At 37.8% G+C, this 23,880-nt stretch overlaps 1 protein-coding gene across 4 annotated transcripts in view; it reads right to left on the bottom strand.

The window, feature by feature from the left end:
• PCCA (propionyl-CoA carboxylase subunit alpha) overlaps window positions 1–23,880 on the bottom strand; it is a 289,977-nt gene that overhangs the window by 221,781 nt on the left and 44,316 nt on the right. For 2 of the 4 annotated variants that reach the window (XM_074815376.1, XM_074815377.1), the window contains one exon: window positions 5,701–5,791. The exons of the other annotated variants lie outside the window; for them this stretch is intronic. In XM_074815376.1, the coding sequence (XP_074671477.1) occupies window positions 5,701–5,791 (91 nt within the window). The remainder of the gene's footprint in view (window positions 1–5,700; window positions 5,792–23,880) is intronic. 4 annotated transcript variants of the gene reach the window in all.

Raw genomic sequence — 23,880 nt, forward strand, 5'->3', positions numbered from 1 at the left:
CTTCACTTCATGGCATTGAAACCACCCTTGATTTTTACATGATAAAAGAAATCTGTGGAACTAATCCTAGAAACCTCTTTCTGTTTCCTTGCTTAACACCTCCAGGCGACAGAAAAGACAAAATGCTTCATTTGCATCCTTAAACATTAGAAACTGCGAATGAGCCTTTTCAGCTGCAAATGTTATTGCATCTACATTTCCAGAAGAGAAAGAAGGTTAAACAGCCTACTCAGGTTTATGTTAACTCATCTCTTTTTAGCACCATGAGCAGCACAAAGAGAAGAGAATGTGGAAGCTTAACAGCCCAACCTCTTTCTTCATTACGTTCAATTAGATCCTGGAAATGGATATAGCTGCTGATTACACGAAGATAAAGAGAAGAAATCAGGTATGCACAAAGGAAATGGCAAACACTAACAAGTGTAATCTTAGTCTTCCCAATCATCGAGCCTCATGAAGACCATTTCATTTTTCATGCAACACAAAAAAGTTCTATCAGTTGCATGACCACACAAGATTTTGCCTGATGTAAAAAGCAGCATTTGTTTAATCATTAATACGAGCTCTTAGTTCAAAATGTAACGTGTCAGTGTTGCACAAAGCCATCCTGAACATGTTAGTAAGGTAAGAAAGATTCCTTGTTTGATGTGCTACATAAGTACTCCATCTTATCAATTAAAGACTAAATTTCAGCCACAGTCAAATAGTCAAACACTATTAAGCTACTTTATTTCAGAATACAATTAAGTAAAATTTATTCTTCAAGAGTACTAGATCTCCTAATTGAAAACATTTTTTTTTAATTAGGATTCAACCTACATGGTATTTTTAATTTGTTTGGAGTAAAAAAAAAAAAGCACTTTACTGAATTCAGTAGAGAAAGTTAGCAGCACTTTATTTTCTAGGCCATTTGGCTTTCAGTCTGGAAAAAAAGTCTTCAGCTTGGCAGAGGACGCTCAATGAGATGTTTAACACAAAATATACATTACTCTAAATGAAAACCAGGCACTCATGGAGAAAAAGCAGGACAGAATGATGAGAGGCAGAAACAGGGGAGCATCCTTCTAGCCAAACCAATGCCTCACATTACCAAGGACCCAAGTTTATTGTATATACAAAATTTTCTATAACAAACTCTCAAAATGAGAGTTCAGTAGGGAAGACAAATGGAATAACAAACAGTCTAAAAACCTGAATGTTAGAGCAGATTAAGAAAATGCACGGGCACAAGACACTCTTTATACAGCCATACTATTTCTCCTGTTCTAAAGATGAATGTGAAGCTTCACAAATGAATACAGAACACAACCGTATAGCCTGATTAGTAAGTGCACTTTGCAACGCCTTAGCTCATGGGGTTTTGGGTGTTTTTCTTGTTTCGGGGGGGGGGGGGGGGGGGGGCGGGGACGGGACGGACGGCGGACACGGGACGGGACGACGACGACACACGACAGACAGGCATGAGAGTATATTTGGAAGTCAACAAGTAATGACAGATTAGCACTGTGTTATTGAGATGTTACACTGACCTTGCAGTCAAAGGGCATTTATTGGATGCCTGCAAAAAAAAAAAAAACACCACCCTTAATAATAAATCAGAAGGGGGGGCGGGGGGGAAATCACATTGAAAAAATCTGTCTGGTATTTTTCCAGACATTCTACAATGCTTTCAAAGGTAGGTGATCATCATTATATTTATACTGCATATTCAGAGACAAAATTAAAACTTAAGATGACTGTCCAAGCTCACACCACCCTGAATTTACTGATGAGTTAAGCATCAGGAACTCTGGTATTGATAGCCAGGAAGATAACTGACCCTAGAATCATCTTCCTAATAACCACTCTACATATTGACAAACAGAGTTGAGCAAAGCACACAACTACACTGAAAAGTGTCATTTCTCAAACACCGTAAGAGACAAAGACACTGAATAAGCAATACTTCATTAAAGCAAGACTGTTAAGCCCACTGCCCTGACCAAATTCTAACATGGATAACTCCACTGTACCCACCTACAGCTCCCTTTTCTCAGCTGGCTGGTGTAGTTTAGGATCCTTCCTGTTCTCACATGAAGACTACTAATTTACCTCCTGCCAAATAACTGCCATCACTGATATCGAGACAAGGTGGTATTTCCTCAGTACATGTGGCCATCCTCAAATATTTTATAAAGACTGTTTTGAAGACCTTCAAGAGAGTTTATAAAGATGCCAGAAACTACACTACGAGATGCAGAGCAGATCACTGAGCTCACTTCAGAAAACTGGAAGTGTCTGCATCTTGTTGGTAAACTGGAGTTATTTTCCCACAAGAAAAGAGTCATTAAACAAGCACTAGATTTAATTTCTGACATTTGAAAAACAACATCATATGATAAATAGGCATATTTATTCAAAAATAAATATCAATTTGTCAATCACATTAATAAACATTAGTTAAGAGCTAAACAAGCAGTAAATCAATTGTATCAGCAACAAAAAAGTGCACGTGCACACATCTGTCTGTTTGGATTGCTTTGTGGTTTAGTTTGTTTACCCCCACCAAACCAGGTTTAATTCACTGAACCAATACACTCTCTTCTACCAAAGCCAGCATATACTGACCCTGCAGTTACTAAAAAACAGAACTGGGATAACAGTTACTCAAGATTAAAGACATTATAAAACCCCAAGGACAGGATGCCGTCCCATAGGTTATAGTAAACTGTCACTGAGTAGTGACCCAAAAAGACAGTATCCGCACTCCAGGTCTCAATTCCTCCTTGCCTCTCGCACTGCAAGCAGCATCCGTGCAGCTGCACAGCCATTATTTCAGGAACCATATTGGCTAGAAACAGCTGAACAGGCAAACGGTGCTTAGAGGATTTTGAGGGACAGTCCCTAGAAGGGACAGTGGCAGTCATGACAACTGTCAAACAAATACACTGTCACCAGACATATATGGGGTGCACAGGGGAAAGCGTGCAGAAAAGGTACAGACAGGACTGAACAAGGCAGGACGACTGAAAATTACATTCAGAGGCCAGAGATGCCTGTGGCAGAGAGTCACTAATAGGCAAGAACTGGGTGTTACACAGGTACTGCCATGGCAATGGTGATGACTGACACATGAGATGGCAAGGGATAGTGGAAGAAGGCGGTCAAACACAGGAATGGGTAGCCCAGAGAGGCTGTGGAATCTCCACCCTCGGAGATATTCCAAACCCAACTGGATACGGCCCTAAGCAACCTGTTGCAGTTGATCCTGCTTTGAGAGAGGGACTAGGTCTCCAGGGATCTCCTGCAAACTCATCTACTCTATAGCTTTAAGTGAAGAATATCAGGATCATCATCATCTCTGGTCAGCAACCAACAGTACAAAGAACTTGGCACAATCCTTGTTAAAAAACAAGACAAGACCCTCTTAGATTATCTGAGGTAAAGAGATATGGAGCTTCCTACTGCATCTCACAACATTCATTTCTTTTAAAAGAAAGCAGAGCCTTGTCATACTGATCTTTCTTCTCTAACAACTGGTGGTACTGCTGTCTCTAGCCATTTATTTCTACATCTGTACTAAAGTATGCTGTTCCTTTAGCTTTGCAGACAAAAGCGATACCCGTTAGATCAATGAAATAATTGTTTTAAAACAGAAAAAATCCCATCCAAAGACTCCCACCTCTGAAAGACAAGCTCATCCAATTTCATTACAAGGTCACCACAAGATAGGCACAGTGCTGGGAAGACACAGCTGGGGGCAAGCAGGGACAAGAGGGAACTCCCTATACCAGCACTGGTATGGAAGCACTTGGGAGGAGCAGCTAGTCTGAGAGAGGGAGGATGGTAAAGTAGTATTTCTGTGATGCCCTCTCATCAGTTGAGCAAGCACTAGTGTACATATGGGATAATGATGTCAGGCACAGCCATAGTAAGAGATACCACTTCACAAAATTCTGTCATCTCCTTCACTATTTATTTGTAAAAGGATGCACGTAGTAGTATTACTAATAGTATTATTAAGAGAAGATGTTCTTATTTAAATCTTACACACAGTTCCTTGGAGAAAACTGTGGACTAATTACCCTGTAATGAAAGATAACTAGCTCTTACAGCTGCCCACTGAGAGAAGTCCAATACACTGCATTTAACAAAATGAAAAATTCATTGATATTTTTTTTCCTTTAAAAACTGTTCTAAGAAAATTCTGAGGGTTTTTCTGTATGTTCTAGCAGTCACACATAGCTCTCTCTCCAATTTCTATTTATGCTCAAGTTACATGAAGTTTACATTAGATATTATGGGAAGAGATGTGTGTGACTGTGTTGTTCTCTTAAAAGGATGTTCAAATAAAATTAAGAAAAAAGGCTCAGGTGATTTTGTAGCCAAACTTAACAGAAAAAAAATCTAACTCCTAATGTTATTATCTTTAAATAATGAGACTTATATATACAAATTTGGATTTTCCAACAAGCCCTCTTCTTACTCTCACATATTCTTGCATGAACCAAACAAGCAGATTTGGCCCTTTGCCTTCAGTTTAAAAATGAAAACAAAGACCTGTCAACATAAACATCACTAAATATTATAAAAGTTTCAAACTATTCTAAAAGTATGTGTCTATTATACTTCTTGACTAGCACGAGGAAATAACAGTGGAATTGGGCATATTTAAACCTGTTGAACAAAAGGTGATGGACTAGTGGTATTACGACACTCATAATGCTACAGCTTTGCAAGAACAACTCACTATCTCAGTGTCATAAATAAAACAAGTCAATAATATGTATCAATATGCAGTACTAGAGAATTTATAGGCACTTATAATGAAGCAATCCATAAGATCTCCTTGGCGCCCTGCTCCCTATGAACCACAACCATTCTGAGCTCAGGATAATGTACTATGATAAAATTATCTACCATGTGTTCCTGAATACCACCATCTCTGGATCTGAAAGATAAATTGCTTCTGGTGGCTAGGGGTGGAACAGCTTTTTGGAACATACAGAATCAAGTTCCTCCCTCCCCCTCCCAACAGATGGGACTGAGAGTTGGACAGCCTGGCTTCACTGGTGCTATAAAGTAATTAGACAAACAAATCTGGATCCTGTAAATAAGCATGTGCTTGAAATTAAGCATGCTTAAACAGTTGCAGGATGAGGGCCTAAATTTCAAAATTTTAGCCTGTAGAGGAAATAAGCCTATTAAATGATGGCTATCTTTCTGAAAGGCTGACATATCTTTCTTTTCAGGGACAATGAGGTGGGGGAGAAACACTTGGGTAAGCAGAAACTGGTCAACTAGCCAATTTTTTTTAATTATTTTTAATGCAAATCAATATCTTGGGAGTGCTTAAGATAGTAAATAAGACCACGGTACCCTGGAAATCTTTTTCTATTTTAGTTTTCAGTTAAGTTATATGAAAATGGTGAAATGCAACAAATTACGTAAGTCCAACCTGTAACTTATCTGCTGGGCTAGAATTACTTTGAAATTCTTAGCAAACTGGATTTTCACTTGTAAACTGAATGTTGAAGTGTGCAACTACATGATGTTCCTCAAAGCTACAGAAATAAATCCTTAAAATTAAAGGTAGAATATACTCTGAGATATTAGCAGTGAAAAAGCAACCGTATGTATAGACAAAAGGCTACATTTAAAGAAAGTGACTTTGTAACTCTATCTGGAGCATCAAAATACACCAAAAAAAAAATTTCTTACCCTGCTTCTTCCATACCCATCAACATTGTACAGGACATCTGTAATGGACACATCAACAAATTGATCTGCCACCTTGCTCACCACCTGCCTCCTGCACCCAAGAAGAGAGGCAATGAGACAAAGAGAGACCGCAACATTTAGTAACTGAGAACTGCATCACAGCGCAAATGCACACAAGGAACGAACACAGGATGTCAGAGCAACTCTAACCCCAACATGCTGTAACTTTGAAAGCTCAATTCTACAGGCTCAAAGTCACTTCAACATGCTTGTGGTCACCTACTAACAATATAACAGGCTAGCAGCAAGAGGCTTCACCTGATGGGCTCAGCAAAAGAGGGAATGAATAGGAAATTTAATTGCCAACGGCTAGAAGTGCTGTACCATAATAACTAAGTCGATCTAGTGCACATTCTGCCACAAACGATTGGGGTCTAGGCTTTTCATTTTTCACACCTAGTCCATTGCATTTTGCTGGTGCTAGCACTAACTTCTCTTTCTGGATTACTTTTAAGCTTGCTCTAGATGACTACATGTGAGCAATAGTCCCAGCACAAGGGAGATGGCAGGAACATGTGACCAAGGCCAACAATCTCCTTGCAACAGTAGGAAAACTTTAGCTTATGGAGACTGTGAAAATGCACCTTTGCACAACTATTCACAAGATGGAAGACAGTATCATGGCTTCCATTCCTTGCTCTGCGGGAACAACCCAGGTACCACTGGCAGCATGAGCTACAGTAGGACTTGAAACATTCACTCTGGAGTCCCAGGAGGAAAGTCTAGAACATAAAGGAATTTGCCATGAAAGCTCTATATCATCTCCCTAAAAAGCAATTGGTCCCATCATTGAAATATCTAGAATGATTGACACTGTCCTGTTAATCACTTATTAAAAGAAAGACCTTTTCTCAGTTCCCAAACAAAGATGCCTTTCATCAGGTGAACGGTGGGAGGAGCCTGCTCCAAATTAGAGATTTTGACAAGCTTCAGAGCTATTGCTGAAAAACATTTCTGCATCAGCAGAACTCCTTCCCCAAGCCTCATCCTTAACGCACTACCTGAATCTCCGCTGAAACCTGACATACAAGAAGTCTCGAATGGATGCAAAGTAAGCATAATACTCTGAATGTAAAGGATTAGCTTGGCAACATTTTAAAACAAGAATTACCACTTCTAGTGAGAAATACTTGGTTATTTTAAATATGGTGCCATGATGATCTCTCTCATTATCCTAATACAGGATTTTGTTAACTGCTCAGAGGCAAGTTAAATTTATTCCTTCCCTGTGCCAAAATTTTAGTCTGTGTATATATTTGAACAAAAACACAATCTGAAGAGTGTATTTATTAGCTTCTGTGTGTAAAATTGATGCTCATCATCTCTCCAACAAATTAGAAATTCAAAAACAAAAATCAAAATTAAATGAGTACTGACAAGAGAGCTAAAGATACCAGCTATGCAAAAAACCGAGCTAATCCGACAGAAGATACTCACAGAAAACAGCTTATGAATTAGAGCTGGTGCTCAAGACGGACATTTTTTTGAAAGAATGAACAAAGATCCTCATTCCCAAGATTTTCAATACAGGAAAGAAATGTAAAAATAAGGAACTCATTAACTCAGGTCTGGAATAAATCTTTTTCACTCTGAATATAAATACATTTCAAAAGAATTCAAAAATATTATGTATAGGAAGGGGAAGTTCCAAAAATACAGACCAATACTGTCAGTCTTTCCCAGGCATCTATGCCCTCTAATTTTAAAGGGCTACAGTCCAGATGCCAGGTCCCTAATCCTGTAGGTTTTTATGAATTAATATCAAGAGCTTATCCTTTAAGAAAACACAATAGCAGCTACATTAAGTAGTCTCTTAAGCTTATATTGCATCATAGCTATTTAACTATTTAAAGTTAGAAAGTTCTTGCCCTTTGTTGCTCACATTTTAAACAAGGTTTTGGCTGAAAAAGTTACTATAAATGAAGTGCACAAAACTCTTTCCACTGGAGAATCTTGACAGTTAACTTGGAAAAGAGAAGAGACAAATGCCCATATCTGAATACTACTTTGCCTGGCCACAAGGACTGCTTACATTTCTCCATTTTCAAAAGAATGGTGGAGGTTAGGATGTTTTGGATGGTGGAGGTACAACGATTAAGGTCTCCCCATTTCAAGCCCCAGGCTTTTCTGCCCTGTTTATTTTTACCTCAGTCCTTTTTTATTTTCCTTCAGATGCTAACAGAATTGGAAGGAAAAAAGGCATAAACCAGCCTTTCATTACACATGTGCATATGACATCTAGCACAATGGGGATTTAGTGAGCATAATTACGATCTTTGGATTCTGCTCTAATACAGATAAAGTCAACAGACATTAGTGATACTGTAATATAATTACATTTACTACACTCTGCAACATCCACCATTAACACTTAAAATAAAAAAAAAGAGCATCATTTAAGTGTTGAACAATCAAAAATGTGATTGATGTTACAATCTAGTAGTTTTTATCTTTGTTCTTTTGCTCACCTCCAGGATTATGTTTTCACTGTTATTTATTCAGCATTACATCAGAAAACACATGTAGCAAACTTTATGCACAGAGCAAATTTCTTCATTTCAGATGTATGAATGGTTCATACAAGAGTTCTTGCTGTTTACAAAATTAGAACTACATTCACTCTATAGATCTCAAGTTCTTCTTCCAAGGTATTATATTTCACAATGTATGTAAGCATACTTATTTTTTATAGGTATTTTACACTTCTGCTGTCTTATGCTGATTCTATCATTGGTCTATTTACCACACCTTTTCATCAAACTCAACACATCGGTGAAAGTACAGCTTCCATTTTACTCAATCATATGGAGCTCCAATTTCACAATAAATCTGGAATCTACAGTTTTAATATCTGAATAAAAATTTGACAATGCTTAATATATTAAATGTTTATATCTTGGTCTGAAAACATATATCATTTGTACATATTATGATACGCCTTTGTAATCCATAGAGGAGCATATGGATCTCCACACATACATTCTAATAGCCAGTTTAAGTTTTAAAAATCAGGTGGAGAATTAAAACCCTTAACTATTGTACAGAAACAACACTGTTACCCAGCAAATGCCAGCTGCCTTAGTAATAGAAAGTTACAGTGTATAAACAATTCAAACTTTAAAAAAAGAAAAAAATCACTGCACCACATTTGAGCAATTTCAAAAACCTCTGAAGATTACACTGGACCCTTGTTCTAAGAAAGTCTCTCCATTATTACTATCCAGATAATGCAGCTGAATGCTAAATTCCTTTAAACTATGCAATTCAGAAAAGCAACAAGACATACCAACTGCTCAATGCCTAACAACATTGCCTTTCCTGCCTACTGAAGAAAATCTCACTTATTTTCCATTTTTTAAAAAATAACTGCTCCAAAGTCCACCTCAAAGTCATCATCCCAGAGCTTTCTGACAATTTTAAGACTCAGGTTCAGGTTTCTGTAGTTCGCAACTGTACAACATACTGATCAATCTTAGTTTTGGCATAATTAACATAAAGGTACTACATTAAAGTGATACCTGTAGTTTTAACTGTAATCTTCAGAATATGGTCCAAAGTGCATGTGAAACTTCAGACTGTAAGACAGTAACAAAGGCCAAACTCTAGCTATCTTCTCATTTATAGGAATACAAGATCAAAATCTTCTATCAGTCTTATAATGAAATAGGATATTAAGCTATCAAAAGTTAAATTTAACCTCTTGATAGTAACATTATTTCACTTGACTCATTTTAACAATGGCATTCAACTATCACAGGAACATGAACTAGAGTTTTATTTATCTGTGCTGAAATCTAATCATTACCTAGCTTTATCTATTGCCAAGTTCCATCTCCATTTCAACTCCTTTAACTTATCCCTGCAGTAGCTTTTCTATCCAAACGTTTTAGGAAGGTTTGTCATTCCTAGACTGGAATCCAATCATCAAATTTTACCGCACTCTAACAGAGCAAGATACAGACACATTACACTAGAAACTCCTTAAAAGGGAATAATGTTTCATCATTCAAAAAGGCTGCTTTCTTTCACTATTTGTTAGATGCAGTTGTGATGACTGAATTTTTCTAGTATTTTGTGTCAAGACTGATGTGCCATTACATGTCATTGAGAATACCTGGCACTACAAATATTTCATTCAGAGAGTCACACATTCAGTACAAAACCTGCCCTGAATGATAATGCAGACTTTACAGAAGTTAACTGGACTGAAATCCTAATACGGAGACAAGAACTTTTGGGGCGGTTGGCTGGGGGGCTTCTTCCTACCCTCCTGCCACTCTTTACCTGGTTTTAAATTTTGGCCACAAATTTCCTAGTCTTCAGTTCTGTGGCACATCAACTATGAAAACAGATTTGTGTATTTATCCTAAATCAGACAGTAGTCAGAAACTGGAAATAAAACCCAGAAGACAGACCCATGGGGGAGCAGGGAAGATAACACTGGGGTTTAACTGCAAGAGAAGAATGAACTGCAAGAAGAAGAATGGCTGATGTTGAAATCCTTATGACTAACTTTTTCCACAGAAATGTGGCAGAATACTAAGCAATTCAAAGTGGTACAGACCAGTTCACACAAGAACACACTGCAGATACTTTATCCTTACTACTTCAATTTTAGGGTGTAATGGAAAATTCAAATTGCAAATTCAAAGAAAAATAGCTCTGTATTTTTCTGGCACGTGGACCTAAAAAAACAGCCTGAATTATATACAAAACATAATAAGCAAATAGGTCATAACACCACTTCCATGGATACAATAACTGTACTCAATTCTTTACACTGTCCCTTATGGATTTTTTGTGCTGTGAAGTATGTAGCGTGTCAGATTTTTATCTTTCATTTTTTAAACAAAAGCATTAATGTTTTAGCATTAAGTATTTCATATTAGAAGAACAGATACTGCACTTAACACATTTAAGTTACATTCAAGAGGAAAAGCACTCTCAAAAGCAACAGGCAAATCACCAGAAATAAGCAGAGCAAAAACACTCTAGGAAACCAAATATAAATTTATTTTCAAGAGAATCTTTAGCTTCTTGCTGTAGGAGCTGTTTGAACCTTCCATCCCTTTAATTGTGGAGGCTACTTAAGAAATTCTATGTCAGTCAGGACCAACACTGAAATACAACTATAGTAGTCCACTTTCAAAATTCTTGAAAACCCATTTAAGGATATCAGTAGGGGGTAAATTAAAGCTGTATGCATTAGGAAGCTAATAATTTGAAAAATGTACAGGGGCAATGAACCCTGAAGTTATCAAGCACTGAAATGACTAGAAAAGGGTTTTGTATAGTTGGAAGTAACTAAATACAAGAAAAAAGTTGTTGTACAAAAAAAACGTACAACTATAATCTGAAGTATAACAAAATCCTGTAGATAAAACACTTATCATATACACTTTCTGGTATAGGGATAGTGGAGAGGCAGAGCTAGCCTATACAATAGCAGAACTCAGAGTCCACTCCTCATGAACTCTGTTACTTGAATATACTCTTGTCAAATTCTAAATCTTATTGGACTCAAGTCTTCCAACTCCAAGCATTTCTTGCACAAGAATTTCTCTAAGCATCTGTAAAAGGCTAGAACTTTCAGTGAACAAAATTAAGGGAAAGAACAGCTGTAATACTGTTTAAATTGTTATTTAAGATGAGGTGAGAAGGAGCTTCATACAGAAGCTGAAGGACTCAAATCAACAACTCTGAAATCAGAACAGAAGCCATTCTGTATCATGGTAAGCATATTTTTTAGATAATGCCTTTACCATTCTCATGAAAAAGTTACCCACATTTCAGTTCATAAGCCACTGAAAAACCTCAATTTGCCCAACCTTCTAGGGAATTTTGGAGAGTCTAGCTGGGAGGTACTATGAATACTCATTACAACCAGAGCACACTCCACCCAGGATCCAAAACCAGGATCATCTGAAATTGTTCCTTGCAGTTGGAAATAACTGAAAATAAGGCCACTTATCTCCTGAGCTTTCTATGCCTTCTAGATGAAAAAGCCAAGACATTCCTGAACAAAGAAAGACAAGAAAGGAGGAGAACACACAAGGAAGTAGCAGGACATGAGCTGAGCAGGAGGGGATAAAGATCAGCAAGCGGTTTTGAGAAGAAATGCATTAACATGTTTAAAATTTACAAACATGCTAGAAAGGAACAGTTTCCAGCTAAATTAAATATACATGTGCCCAGTGCAAGGCTTAAATATTGTCTGAAGCCAAACACTGAAGAGTGAACACAAAGAAATACTGAGCCTCTGAGTAAGACAAGAGTCCCATGGAAATAACCAAACCAAAAACTGTGTCAGTGCCTACAAACACACACAAGACCCAAATGAAAACAATCTTCATGTGGGCATTTCTGTCTTTTGGGTAACCTACTTTTTAAAAGCCTGATGCTATTTTAGCATGGTGGCTTGGAATTTAATACCATAAGGTTAAACACAGCTCACCAGCAAGATGCCTTGCCCAAAAATCTAGACAGGGAACCTACTCTTTCTAAATTCCAGTCAGAGCAAATTAAGCTGAACTTCTCTGGGTGGGACAGGTGGACGAACCACTCTGCAGCACACCTGCTGCCTGCCTTTGAAAAGCAAATTTACACACTGGATTCCTGAGCAGCCCTTTTGTGCTAGGAAGCATAGTCTACATATACAGACATACACATACTTCCAGCTTTTGTACATACAAAAGCTCCACAGTATTTGGGTAGTCCACTACAAAGACAGACAGTCATTTGCCAAGAGGTCACAGTTGTATAATATGGCTGCTATGGGAATTATTTATCTAGATTATTAAAACAGAATCCATGAATAAAAGTAACAGTCTTACAAAATTCAAGTGTTCCAGTTGGGTACCACCTTAAAATAACAGTTCTACAAGCAGAATAAAAATATGCACTGAAATAAGAGATTGCAGTATCCTTTACAGATGTTGCTCTCTGGCTTCCTAAAAGATGCAGAAACTCATGTAACAGTTACTGTCCTAAAGACTAAAAAATTTTTAATCAAGTTTTGAAATGCAAAAAATTAATGTCTGAAGTACCACATATGTCACAATACCTATTACTTAAATTGAGCCATTTGAGAAGTATCCTTTGAACCCTGCACTATGGGCTGCAGCAGCGTTGAATTCACCAGATGCCAGCTACCAAAAATCTCCTTGAAGACTGACATGGTTATGGACTACACCAATGTGGCTGACAAGAGTCTGCTTCTCACTCCATGAAAAGCCAATTCAAAATTTAGACTAAGAGAACAAACAACTTCCTCCCCCCAAAAAACAAAACCACCAACCTGTAGGAACATCTTTTACATTTTGGGGTCAGATCCTGTTCTAAAGATCAAAGAATCACTAATCTACTCAGAGCTACCTTTGGTGCAGTAACAGCTTTGCCCTAGCATTGACAGTTGTAAGCCATTCCTACCAGATCACCCACAGGTAGCTACAAACGTCAACTCTTGCTCAGTCAAGAAAAGGATCAAAGCAACAAAAAGCCACAAGATCCAGAAAATCAACAGTTTACCTGCCTTTAAGAACTGCACAACCCTGCACACAACTACATACAGTAGACCGTGCCTTAGAGTACAACAATCTTACCTAGATGACAAGGGCAGCAACACACACACAATAGCCACCGTTTGTTTAGTTAGCCATCAGGAAGCACATTCAGCCAGGCAGAAGGAGATCAGAGCAAGAAGACCTAAGCCCCCTGTTCCAGAAGTCTGCCCCTTCATAAATCTGCAAGAAGGAATTTTAACTGAAAGCATTCTTCACCCCTCCCCTATTTGATGCCTTCAGAACCAGAGTCCAACCCTAAGACATGAAGCTGCAAATGCTTTATGACAGTTGCCACTGAAAACAGAAACCAAAACCATTCTAAGTTTAAAGTGTAAAATGTTCTCCCCACTCTTATGCAAGCTCCACTCAGGCATCCTCTTGACTGTTTTTTTGCTGGTCTCAATGTCTCTTTTCTACTCATAGCTATAAGTCTCTCCAGCTTTTTGAGAGTAAAGAACATCGAAGAGTCCTAACCACAAGGCAAAGTATCTGACAAGTTTATCCAGAAGAAAAGCAAAATCTTCCCCAGTTTTTTTATTATGAGCCATGAAAAATTTTTTGATTATGAGCCAAGACATGTCTTTCCAGCAACATCTATAAGTATGTCGCTACCTGTTAGCTCATAAACTTGTTGTCTAGTCACAATCTCAATCAACTGAGGTTCCGAATTACCACTTCGGATTCCTTCTACATGTTAGCACAGTGCTAAAGGCATTGCTCTTTCCAGACAATCCAAGAAGTAGATATTTTGCAAATTAACAATAGGAATTCCAAATTTGACCCAGGCAGCTATGAAAATATTTCTAGCGTGTGAAAAATATTCAAATTACTCTACTTTCTGCAAACATTCTCATTTAAATATACGCACCTAATGTCCAGATAGGCTAATAAAAGGGTTCACAAGTTCTTACACAATGAACTGGCAGGTTTTATTCACAAGAATGTTCTGGAATATCTTTTGCTGTTTTTCCCCCATTCTAAATGTTTAATGCATTCCCCATCCCCAAACTGTATAATAAGTAGCTTGAATATAAACAGTGTTCACAATACCTTAGAGAGAGAGTGGGAAAGAGTAAGCACCAGCGCTCTTTTGCTAGAGTTCTGAAGAACATGTCAGTATGATCCTAACAGGCATCTGGAATAAAAATGCTTAGTTGTCTGTGTACATATGTAAATTTAGCAATACCTATCCTTTCGGACAGAAAATATATGCAGGACTCTCTACAAAGGAAAGTATAATTTCACAGTATAAGTTTCCACATAGTGCCCTGAAAATAGAGCAGCTTGGAAAATAGCAAGAATATCACTCCATCAAGAATACATTTAGTTAATCATATGGTTTTATTACCAAACTAAGCTGTTGCCACACGAAAGCATCAATTTTCCCAAAAAAGCTAGTAACCTTTGTCTTGCATCTCAATTGCCAATGCTACTGCATCCCAACACACATACATTTGCCATTACAGCAGTGAACCACACATCTTCAAACCAAAACAAGTCATTATCAGATGAGGCAGAGGAAAGAAACACAGGCAAGAGCAAATATTCAGAGATCCGTATCATCATAATCTGACAGCAGTAAACACTACGGCCCATAAAACCATTTGTTTCTAGGACTCCCTGCACAAGTATTACTTTCCTGTGCCACCTCTTAATAAGTAACCTGGTTGGGATGCCTATTTAATGTACCACAGTCTCATATTAAGAGAAGGTCTGCCAAGAGAGGAAGTTTGAGGAGAATGATGGTAAGGGCAGCTGCAAAGAAAGAGGGGTTTGATGGTAAAACCTACCTGAAGTAACCTTTCTAGACACCATCTTTGCATTTTCCTGCTGCTCCATGCATTACTAATCAGTGACCCACTGGAAACTTCGGCACCCATTGAAAAGCCTGGCAGGGTATTTGGCTTTCAATTCTTCTACTCAGTTTATTCCCAACACAAGTATATTCATCAGGCTTAGAAACAACTCTTGAACAAGGGCAGCCACTCAGCAATGAAATGTAAATTACTGACATGTGCTAAAACCTGGACTTGCCACTGCTAATGAGCACATTAAAGGAAAAAAGCTCACTAGATATTACTGCAACCTTTTCACTTAACCCTGTGTGTACTGAAAGCCATAATTTAACATCAATTAAAGAACCTACCTCTAACAGTGAGACACTGTTCAGACATATGCTTCCTACACAATTCTGATGTAAAAATTATGAAGATGGACAAACGTGTGAAATGCCCAATCAGGAATGCATGCACACTGATAGCAGCCTTATTTTTAATCTAAGTTCATGAAATTGTCCAAGATGTCAGTAAAAAAAAAAACAAACAAAACCACACGATAAAAATCATATACGCATACTGACATACATAAATGTCTAAGTTTACAAAAATCAATAGTGTCAAATCTTAGTTCATCAAATAAAACATGATTTGCTATCAATAAGCCCCAAGGTTAGGAAGTCAACTTGTAGCAACTTTTCCCTTCATATTATACTCACAGGGGTGTGAAGACCCTGAGAAAAATCTTCTCCAAACAGTAGTGGCCTGCAGAGTCAGGGAAAACAGCACCTTCCCTCAACAGCATCTGTGCAATAAAAGTCCCACCAAACATACAGTCACTCCAAGTTTCAAAGCTTTTAAAAATTCAGACTAGCAATGCTGCAAAAAGCAACTGTAAACTTATATGCTGGAAGTAGGAGAGACAATGTTTGGTGAAAACCATTTCCCCCATCCCCCTTTGTGTTTTGGAAGATGAAGGAAATTATTTAAAGACTAGTTGGTTAAATTCTGTAAATGTTTCTATTACATAACATTTTTGATAAGCATGTATCATAAACAGAAGTCACACAGAACTGATTTTCAAGACCTAAACACTAAATCAGCCTAAATTAAGTACCTAAATCCCTCTCAGTAAGGTTTCTGTAAAATACTAATTCAGGTTAAACGGTTATCACCTTCAGTTGCTTATATTTTCCTCTTATTCCCTATACCTCACTCCCAAACTACCATCCCTTTGAGTTTGCCTCCATTTCAGTCAGGAGTCAGGCAGAAACTCCTTAACTTGAATCTGCCAGAATCATCTGTATTAGCTTAAAGACTTTAAAAGGAGAGTTGGGAGCAAGGGGAAGGGATATTTTAAACAAAGATAATTTTAACAGACAGGGCTACAGAGTGACCACACATACTGTCATTCCAGCATATCCAAGGAGGGCAATAACCCCTCACGGGGACAGACAGCAACAAGTCATTGGGAGTAGTCATCTCTTCGGGCAGCTTGGTCACAGTCAGAACAGCAGTTCGACCACAGGCTAGTGACCTGATCTTCAGGAGCTGAACGAATGGGTTGGCATTCAGGGAGCAAGTGAGAATCAGATACCAGGTTCTAGACAAAAACACATCACCTAACTTTAGGAAATCAATTTTAATATTTGTGTTATTTCAAAGCTTCATTGCTAGAGACAATCCAACTGACAAGTATTTTAACTATTTTCCAAAAAAACACATGCGTAACAACTCTAGGAGGAATTGTTCAGCCAACCTAGTACTCTTAAGTTATCAGTGCTATTGATCACTATGGTTCAGTCTGAAACAGAAATGAATGAAACATGCTGTGCAACGAGACAAAGTTTATTTGTAAGCCAACCTTCAAATAGAATTAAAGATAAAAAGGCAAATGCATTCATAATAATGAGTAGGAAGTATTTTAAAGTTCCAGGGAATTATTTAAAAGATTTGCAAAATAAGCCACTAAACACAATTAGGCAGTTGCAAGTAATTACTAAATTCCTACTCTTATCTGGGAGTCATCATTCCTGTTGCACTAGCTAAAGACTTTCATTCACAAAAATTGACAAACCAGGTAAGATACTATCAAGTAATGCTTATGTTGGTATATGTTCACAGATTTTTGTTTGTTTGAGCATTTCTTCTATGAGGAAAGACAGAGAGCTGAGACTGATCAGAGCCTGGAGAAGACTCGGGGGAAATCTCATGGATGTATATAAATACCTGCAGGGAGGGTGCAAAGAGGACACAGCCAGGCTCTGCTCAGTGGTGCCCAGCGACAGGACCAGAGGCAATGGGCACAAACTGAAACACAGGAGGTTCCCTCTGAACATCAGGAAACACTTTTTTTACTGTGATGGTGGCCAAGCACTGGCACAAGTTGCCCAGTGAGGTTGTGGAGTCTCCATCCTTGGAGATAGTCAAAAGCTAAACAGACGCAGTCCTGGCAACCAACTCTAGGTGACCCTGCTTGAGCAGGGAGGTTGGACCAGTTGACCTCCAGAGGTCCCTTCCAACCTCTGCCATCTGTGATTTTGTGAAATAAAGATTGTATTTGATATCTAAAGCAGAAACCAGGTCCAACTGTATTATGCATTCCACAACCATACAGTAAAAATATGCAACCAGCCTGAAAATACTGTAACAAAGCAGAAGACACTGAATAGCTAAGTTATGAAGTGACATAAACAGTTTAAATACTGCAAAACCTTATTTAACTCTGACAGACCTGAATACAGCTTGCCCTTTATCCTTTACAGCTTCCACTGTTGCTGTAACAGGTGGATCTATTCAACAGTAAAAAAAAAAATTGAAATTTTCCTGTGTTCCAATGCACTTTCAGTACCATATATACCAACCATATATGGATACCAACCATATCTGCCATATTAACAGTGATCCTCTCAACATGCAGGTCACTGGAACAGTTCTCAAACCACAGAAAACAAGGACCCCAGAGAGACTAGACAACAACCTCCTGCCCAGGAAGCAATTTTGAAACAAGTGAATCCACAAGTGAACCCTGCGGTATACGGAACAAAGACGCAGGTTAAGTCTTGTTGCTGTAGAAACTATTCGGAGTATTTAAGCACTTCGCATTACAGCAGCAACATAACATACTGTACCAGTATTAAATACCTATCAAAAATTTTTAATCAAGACAGATACAACAATATAAAAGGAACCAAACAGCAGCATAAAATAAACCCTAAATTTATTGACCTTTAAGATCAAGTTCTAATAATTCAACATGATCTTAAGAACTAACTTCAAGAAAATTCTTCCTGAAGTTAAGATTGCAGTCAAAATACACACAGTGAAAAACAAAGCCCCACCCCCCAAAAAAGTCTGCCCAGTCCAGGATAATAGGACAGCTTTAGAAGCATGTTAGTCAAAAAACTGTCCACTAACATCTTTTTCCACAGACAACATAGAAATCACTCAAATGCCTTTTAAAGAGAGTTGTCAGTCATGGTTCTCCCTTCATGAAGCTCATTCCTGGTCTCAGTAGATCCATTAGAGGTCAAGTATCAGAATCTGATCTAAAAGTGTCAGAAAGTAGGAGATGTTACTCGTGTAAAACTCGAATCAGAAAAGCCAACTGAAGAAGGGTGTGAGAAGTAGGAATGAAGACTCAGATGATCTTCATTCTTAGAGTCGCTAAAATAGAAGACAACACATAGTATCACTTATTGCAACATCTAAGTGTCTTCAAGCTAAACACACTTCTACAAGTAAATAAACTTTTCCCCTTCCCTCAGAAGTAACTACCTCCTAGCCTTAGGATGAAAGACATTTAGTATGTTCGTATTCCTCCTCATGTAACCCATCACTATCAATAACAAAAGCCCTTGTGTATGAAAATACAGTATGCTGTAAGACCATCTTTCTTGGTTAGTAAAGTGTAAATTCAGTAGACAGATTTTGAGTCATAACTTGCTGCAGTTAGTTTACAACTACAGAAGAAAACAGAGGATAGAATTGTGAGAGAGAAAATTATTCTATCACACACATCATTGCTTCAATATATTTCAACTCTGTAGTAGTACACCCAAAAAAAAAAAATCCATCTCACCACTAAGTTGCATTCATCTTTAAAGTCAGAATTAATTCCCTTGATGTGCATATTTTAGAAAGAATATATAAACCTTAAGTATTCAATCTGCAGTGTAAAACTACTCAGGACAGACCATCCATTATAAAATACATTATTTCTTAAAATGCAGGCAGAAGATAGAAGCAATCATTAAGGAAGCATTGTTTACACTGAAGCTTCACCTGCCTTGCCACAGAAGTAAATTAAAATCCACAGGGCAACCAGGAATTCTTACTTCAAAGACATATCTCTTAACTGTTCAGGTCCAATCCAACTCCTTTGGTATCAATGGGACATTTAAAACTGATTTGGAAACTGAGAAGGACATCACATTTGCAAGGTTACTACACTAGCTTACATCAATTATACTAGGATAGGACAAATTAACAAATCGTGTTAGCTCAGAATGGACAGTTTGCCATAACCAGACATACTTGCCTGCATCATTGGAAATCAACAGTAGAATAAAAAGGCATAAAGTGAAAGAAAACAATATTACCTATGTAAAAAGAGAATTATACAACATTACACTTGCAAGCATTCTGTTACTGCAGTGAGGAAAAACACAGGTATATACAGTTGTTAATATAACTGCAACTGTGGAAAGAGAGTTTTTATTCTCACAACCAGACACAGCAACAGTGGAAGAAAGAGGACAGAACAAAGCATTTCAGAAGCAACATGAAGGATTCCTGTAAGCCTAGAAATAAGTGCTATTGCACTGACATTGCCTGTCAAGAAATAATGACTTTTTACAAATCAGGATTCCATAAATCCATTCATTTGTAGAACCACATACCCTAATATGCATGCCAAAGTGCTGCTGAAAGGCATCTCATGGGAAATATTAAATGACTTATGATAGTCCAGATAGGCAAAAATCACTCTAATATATTCTTTAATCACATGCACAGCATTAAATAATTCCAGAAGTCTTGCAAGCCCACAGTTCATCCACTGGGACTCAAGCTGCCAGACATTACTATTTAAATCAAGAGGTTTTATTTGGGTTTTTTCTAAGAACAGCTGCACATGTTAAAGATTTCAACCTAAGCCACTTTAAGAAAATACCTAGCTTTGAAAAAACACAAGTTAAAAACAAAGGCTTACTCCAAGTGAAAAACAAATACAAACAGGTCAAGACTCCCATGTCAGAGGAAGTTGCCTAATCAGGAGATCAAGAGAAAACCCACACTAAGATTATAGAGTTTAGGCAAAAGACTCCAAAGGAAAGAGCATTTTTGCCACACAAATCTTTGGCAAAACACCACCCTACACCTTTAAATACACGCATATAGGTTATAGGCACGTATATCCACGAGACCTGTGGATAGGCACACTAAGAATTAGGTTTCTTGGGGTTTGTTTGGTTTAAGTTTAGACATAAGCCTGCACTTGGAAAAGTACTAAAGCTATATACAGCAGTTACTCAAAATAAAGATTTGGAACTTGCAATAGAGTAGAAGTGGCATCAATTTGTTCTGTAGCATAGGCAATCTTAAACAGGATACTGATGACACAACGTAAGCCATCCTATGCTTTTAGTAAAGGCCTGTGAAGTTTTTCTACAGCAAAGGAATAATACAGCCTTCCTACTTTCACACTAGGAAGTGTCTAAACAGATAGTTCACATGACTCAATTTCATTTTTCTAGCTCACATGCACTAGCAGAGGACTAGTAATGTCTGACAAATACTGTTCTGCCCCACTCCTTGAAGGATACAATCTCTGCCATAAGCAGCTTCTTGACACCAAGCTTCCAAAGCTGCCTTTTTTTTAACCACCATTTTGCAGCTTGGAAAGCACGAATGCTAACTGGTCATGTGAATTGCCAACGCATGTGGGAACAGCATGAGAATCATACCAAATGCTTCTCAAAAATGTAACGTCCATTGAATCATAATAAAGGAACTTCACAATTTGCTCACAAATAACAAAGCCGTGCACAACAATTGTAAGGAAGTGCTGCTGCCATTAAGAGTTTACATTTTAAAAGGTGACAATCCCATAATTAGCTGTGCATAGGACTGTGGGTCCACCTGCACAAAGTTCTTCACAGGTCAGACATGTGTCCCCTTACAGCAGATGACATGTAGTTCGTTTTACCTCTTCCATCTCAAACTTAACAGCCATGTTACAATCACATTTACAAACATGTGATCAACCACTTCCATATACATTGTTTGCCCATTTATTTCAGACAATACATTGTTGGGGTTTTTTTTTTTAATTCCACCAAGAATGTTAATCTAGCTTCAAAGGTAAAGAGAAATAGCGCTAGCTGCTTTGTTCTCCCCTTAGTCATGCCAAACAGTAGTTGCTAAAAGGGCACAAAAGATGTATAAAAATAGGTTCCACTAGGAACTCCAAGAAGATTCATATCTTATTCCAAAATTGAATCCTTTGTCCCACCATGTTTATGGCTTCTATTGCAAGGAGCAGATCTCAGCAGAGTACAGAGGCTGGCTTTTTTTGCGTTAAGAAACAGAGCATCAGGATAGTATTGTCAAGGTTGCATTAAAGGCTACATTTGTAACCTTAACTCTCATTTTGAGACTATTTTATGCAAAAATTCCATAGGTTTCTTGGGGAAGATACACCACAATGCACCACCTATGAAAGTAGGAACTCTATCATATACATACATCCAAGAGACCAAAACACACTGAAGATACAAATCCTGCAACTACTATTTTTCATACTGGACTTCGCAAAGGAATAGTATTCACTTAGCTGATTTTTCTTTTTTTTAAAACAGTAGCTTCCCAAGCTTCCCAACAGTAGCTTGCCCAAGTAGCTTGTGGCAGAGGGGGAAGGGGAAGTTCACTTGTGTTTTTCTTTTAATTAACAGGGCAAAACCGATCCCATTGTGAGCAACTGCAACACAAAGTCACCGTACATCAGGGTTTAAGCTTCTAGCCATTATCAGGAAGCAAGAACATAACCTCAACTACAGGCATAAGACTCCTACTTGCTGCTAATATCAAGTAGACCACAGGAAGAAGCACTGACTGGAATAATGACTGTGCAACCCAGTCGCCTGCTTGCTTTCTCTCACTCTCTTTTTCCCCATTCCCTTCTTCACCCAGGTAAGAAAAGGAGGAAATAGTCACCAGGACGATGGGCCAATCCCAAAGTATTCCACATGTGCAGAGACCTGACTCAGCACTCCCACCCCCGAACACAACAGCTGCCCTGGAGCAAGCAAGGAACAGAAAAACGGCAATTTCAGAAAAGTGTATCTTTCAATGACAGAACAACCAAAAGGCTCATCTTGGTCTCAGGGTTTCCTCCTTATCAAATTTCAAAGGCCTGCTGCAGACAACAGGGGTGACAGAGCTTCTCAGAAAGGGTCTGCATTAATTTTATATAATGGGAAACATTAAGCAAGCTAACCTAAATACAGAACTCACTAGCAAACTCTTCTAGAACATGAAGGAACAAATTGTTCTTGCAGTTCTGCATAGCACCTGGCAAAAGATACTAACATTTTTTTTCCCCCCTCAATGTGGCAATAGATTTTAACTGCATCTTTAGATTTATGTCAATACCAATTATAGAATTACTCCTTGAAGGAAGCAAATTGCTCACACGCAAATATATTTACATGCATAAACTACAAGTAACAATTTATGCACTGAATTTTACAACTTCAATGTATAGATAATTTTTATAAAGCACTGCAAGAATTCCAAGTTGGATAGCTTACATTTCTGAATTAAAATCAGAACGTAAAGTAAAATTCTAAGGAACTACATACACTTGCACAAACCCATGTTTTGTTATTCTACACAATAATGCTGACAACATTAGTTATAACGTAGTTATTCTAAAAGTTTTTCAAAAACCTTCACATTAAAATACCAATCTTTAAGAAATTGACCTTAGGGTTTCAGAAATCTTTGACATACCCACTTGATATAAATGCCATGGATTCCTTTTCTGTCAGCCATCAACAGTGACCAGAATAGATACACGCGAGGAAGGGACTGAATGAACCAACTTTTTTATTGGATCACAATGAACAACATGCCAGATATTCACCCACTGATTGCTTTTCGGAAATCTTGTTTTGGAAACAACGGATCATTTACTTGTGCTCTCCCCCATTCTAAGAGAGAACAAAATTAAGTTTCTAGAGAAGAAAAAAAATAAAAGACCACTAATTTTCACTGCTCTAAATGTATCCATCAAATTCTTCACAAGGATTGTCTATAGCTATGTGCTATTCCATGAATCATTTAGGCAATAACGAACAAAAAGACATGCTTTTGTTCAAATTGCACAGTGGGATTACATGTGAACTGACCCTCCATGTGTTAATTGAAGACAAAGCTTTGCTTTGAGCTCATTACCACTCTTACAGACAGATCCCCAAGTTTAGAAAGTTTAGTGTATTTCTCTATTTCTGAATCTAGGTAGTTTGTTTTAAAAGTACAGATACACATCAGGAAACAAGCCCAGGTTTCACAAGTTTCATCACTACTTTCAGCACAAAAGAACAAAATAGTGAATGTGCAGAGAAAGGGATAGGGAGAAAGAAAACAACAAAAACACATCTTTGGCAACTTCACAACAGTTTTGTAACATTTGTTACAGGCTTTAATAAAGAAATGAAACAGCAGGCAAGTTTTCTTCATAAATATATTAATCTTGAAAAAATATGTAAGCAGCCCTCAGT

Source organism: Strix aluco, chromosome 2, assembly GCF_031877795.1.
Source record: "Strix aluco isolate bStrAlu1 chromosome 2, bStrAlu1.hap1, whole genome shotgun sequence".
In the NCBI taxonomy this organism is placed as follows: Eukaryota; Metazoa; Chordata; class Aves; order Strigiformes; family Strigidae; genus Strix; species Strix aluco.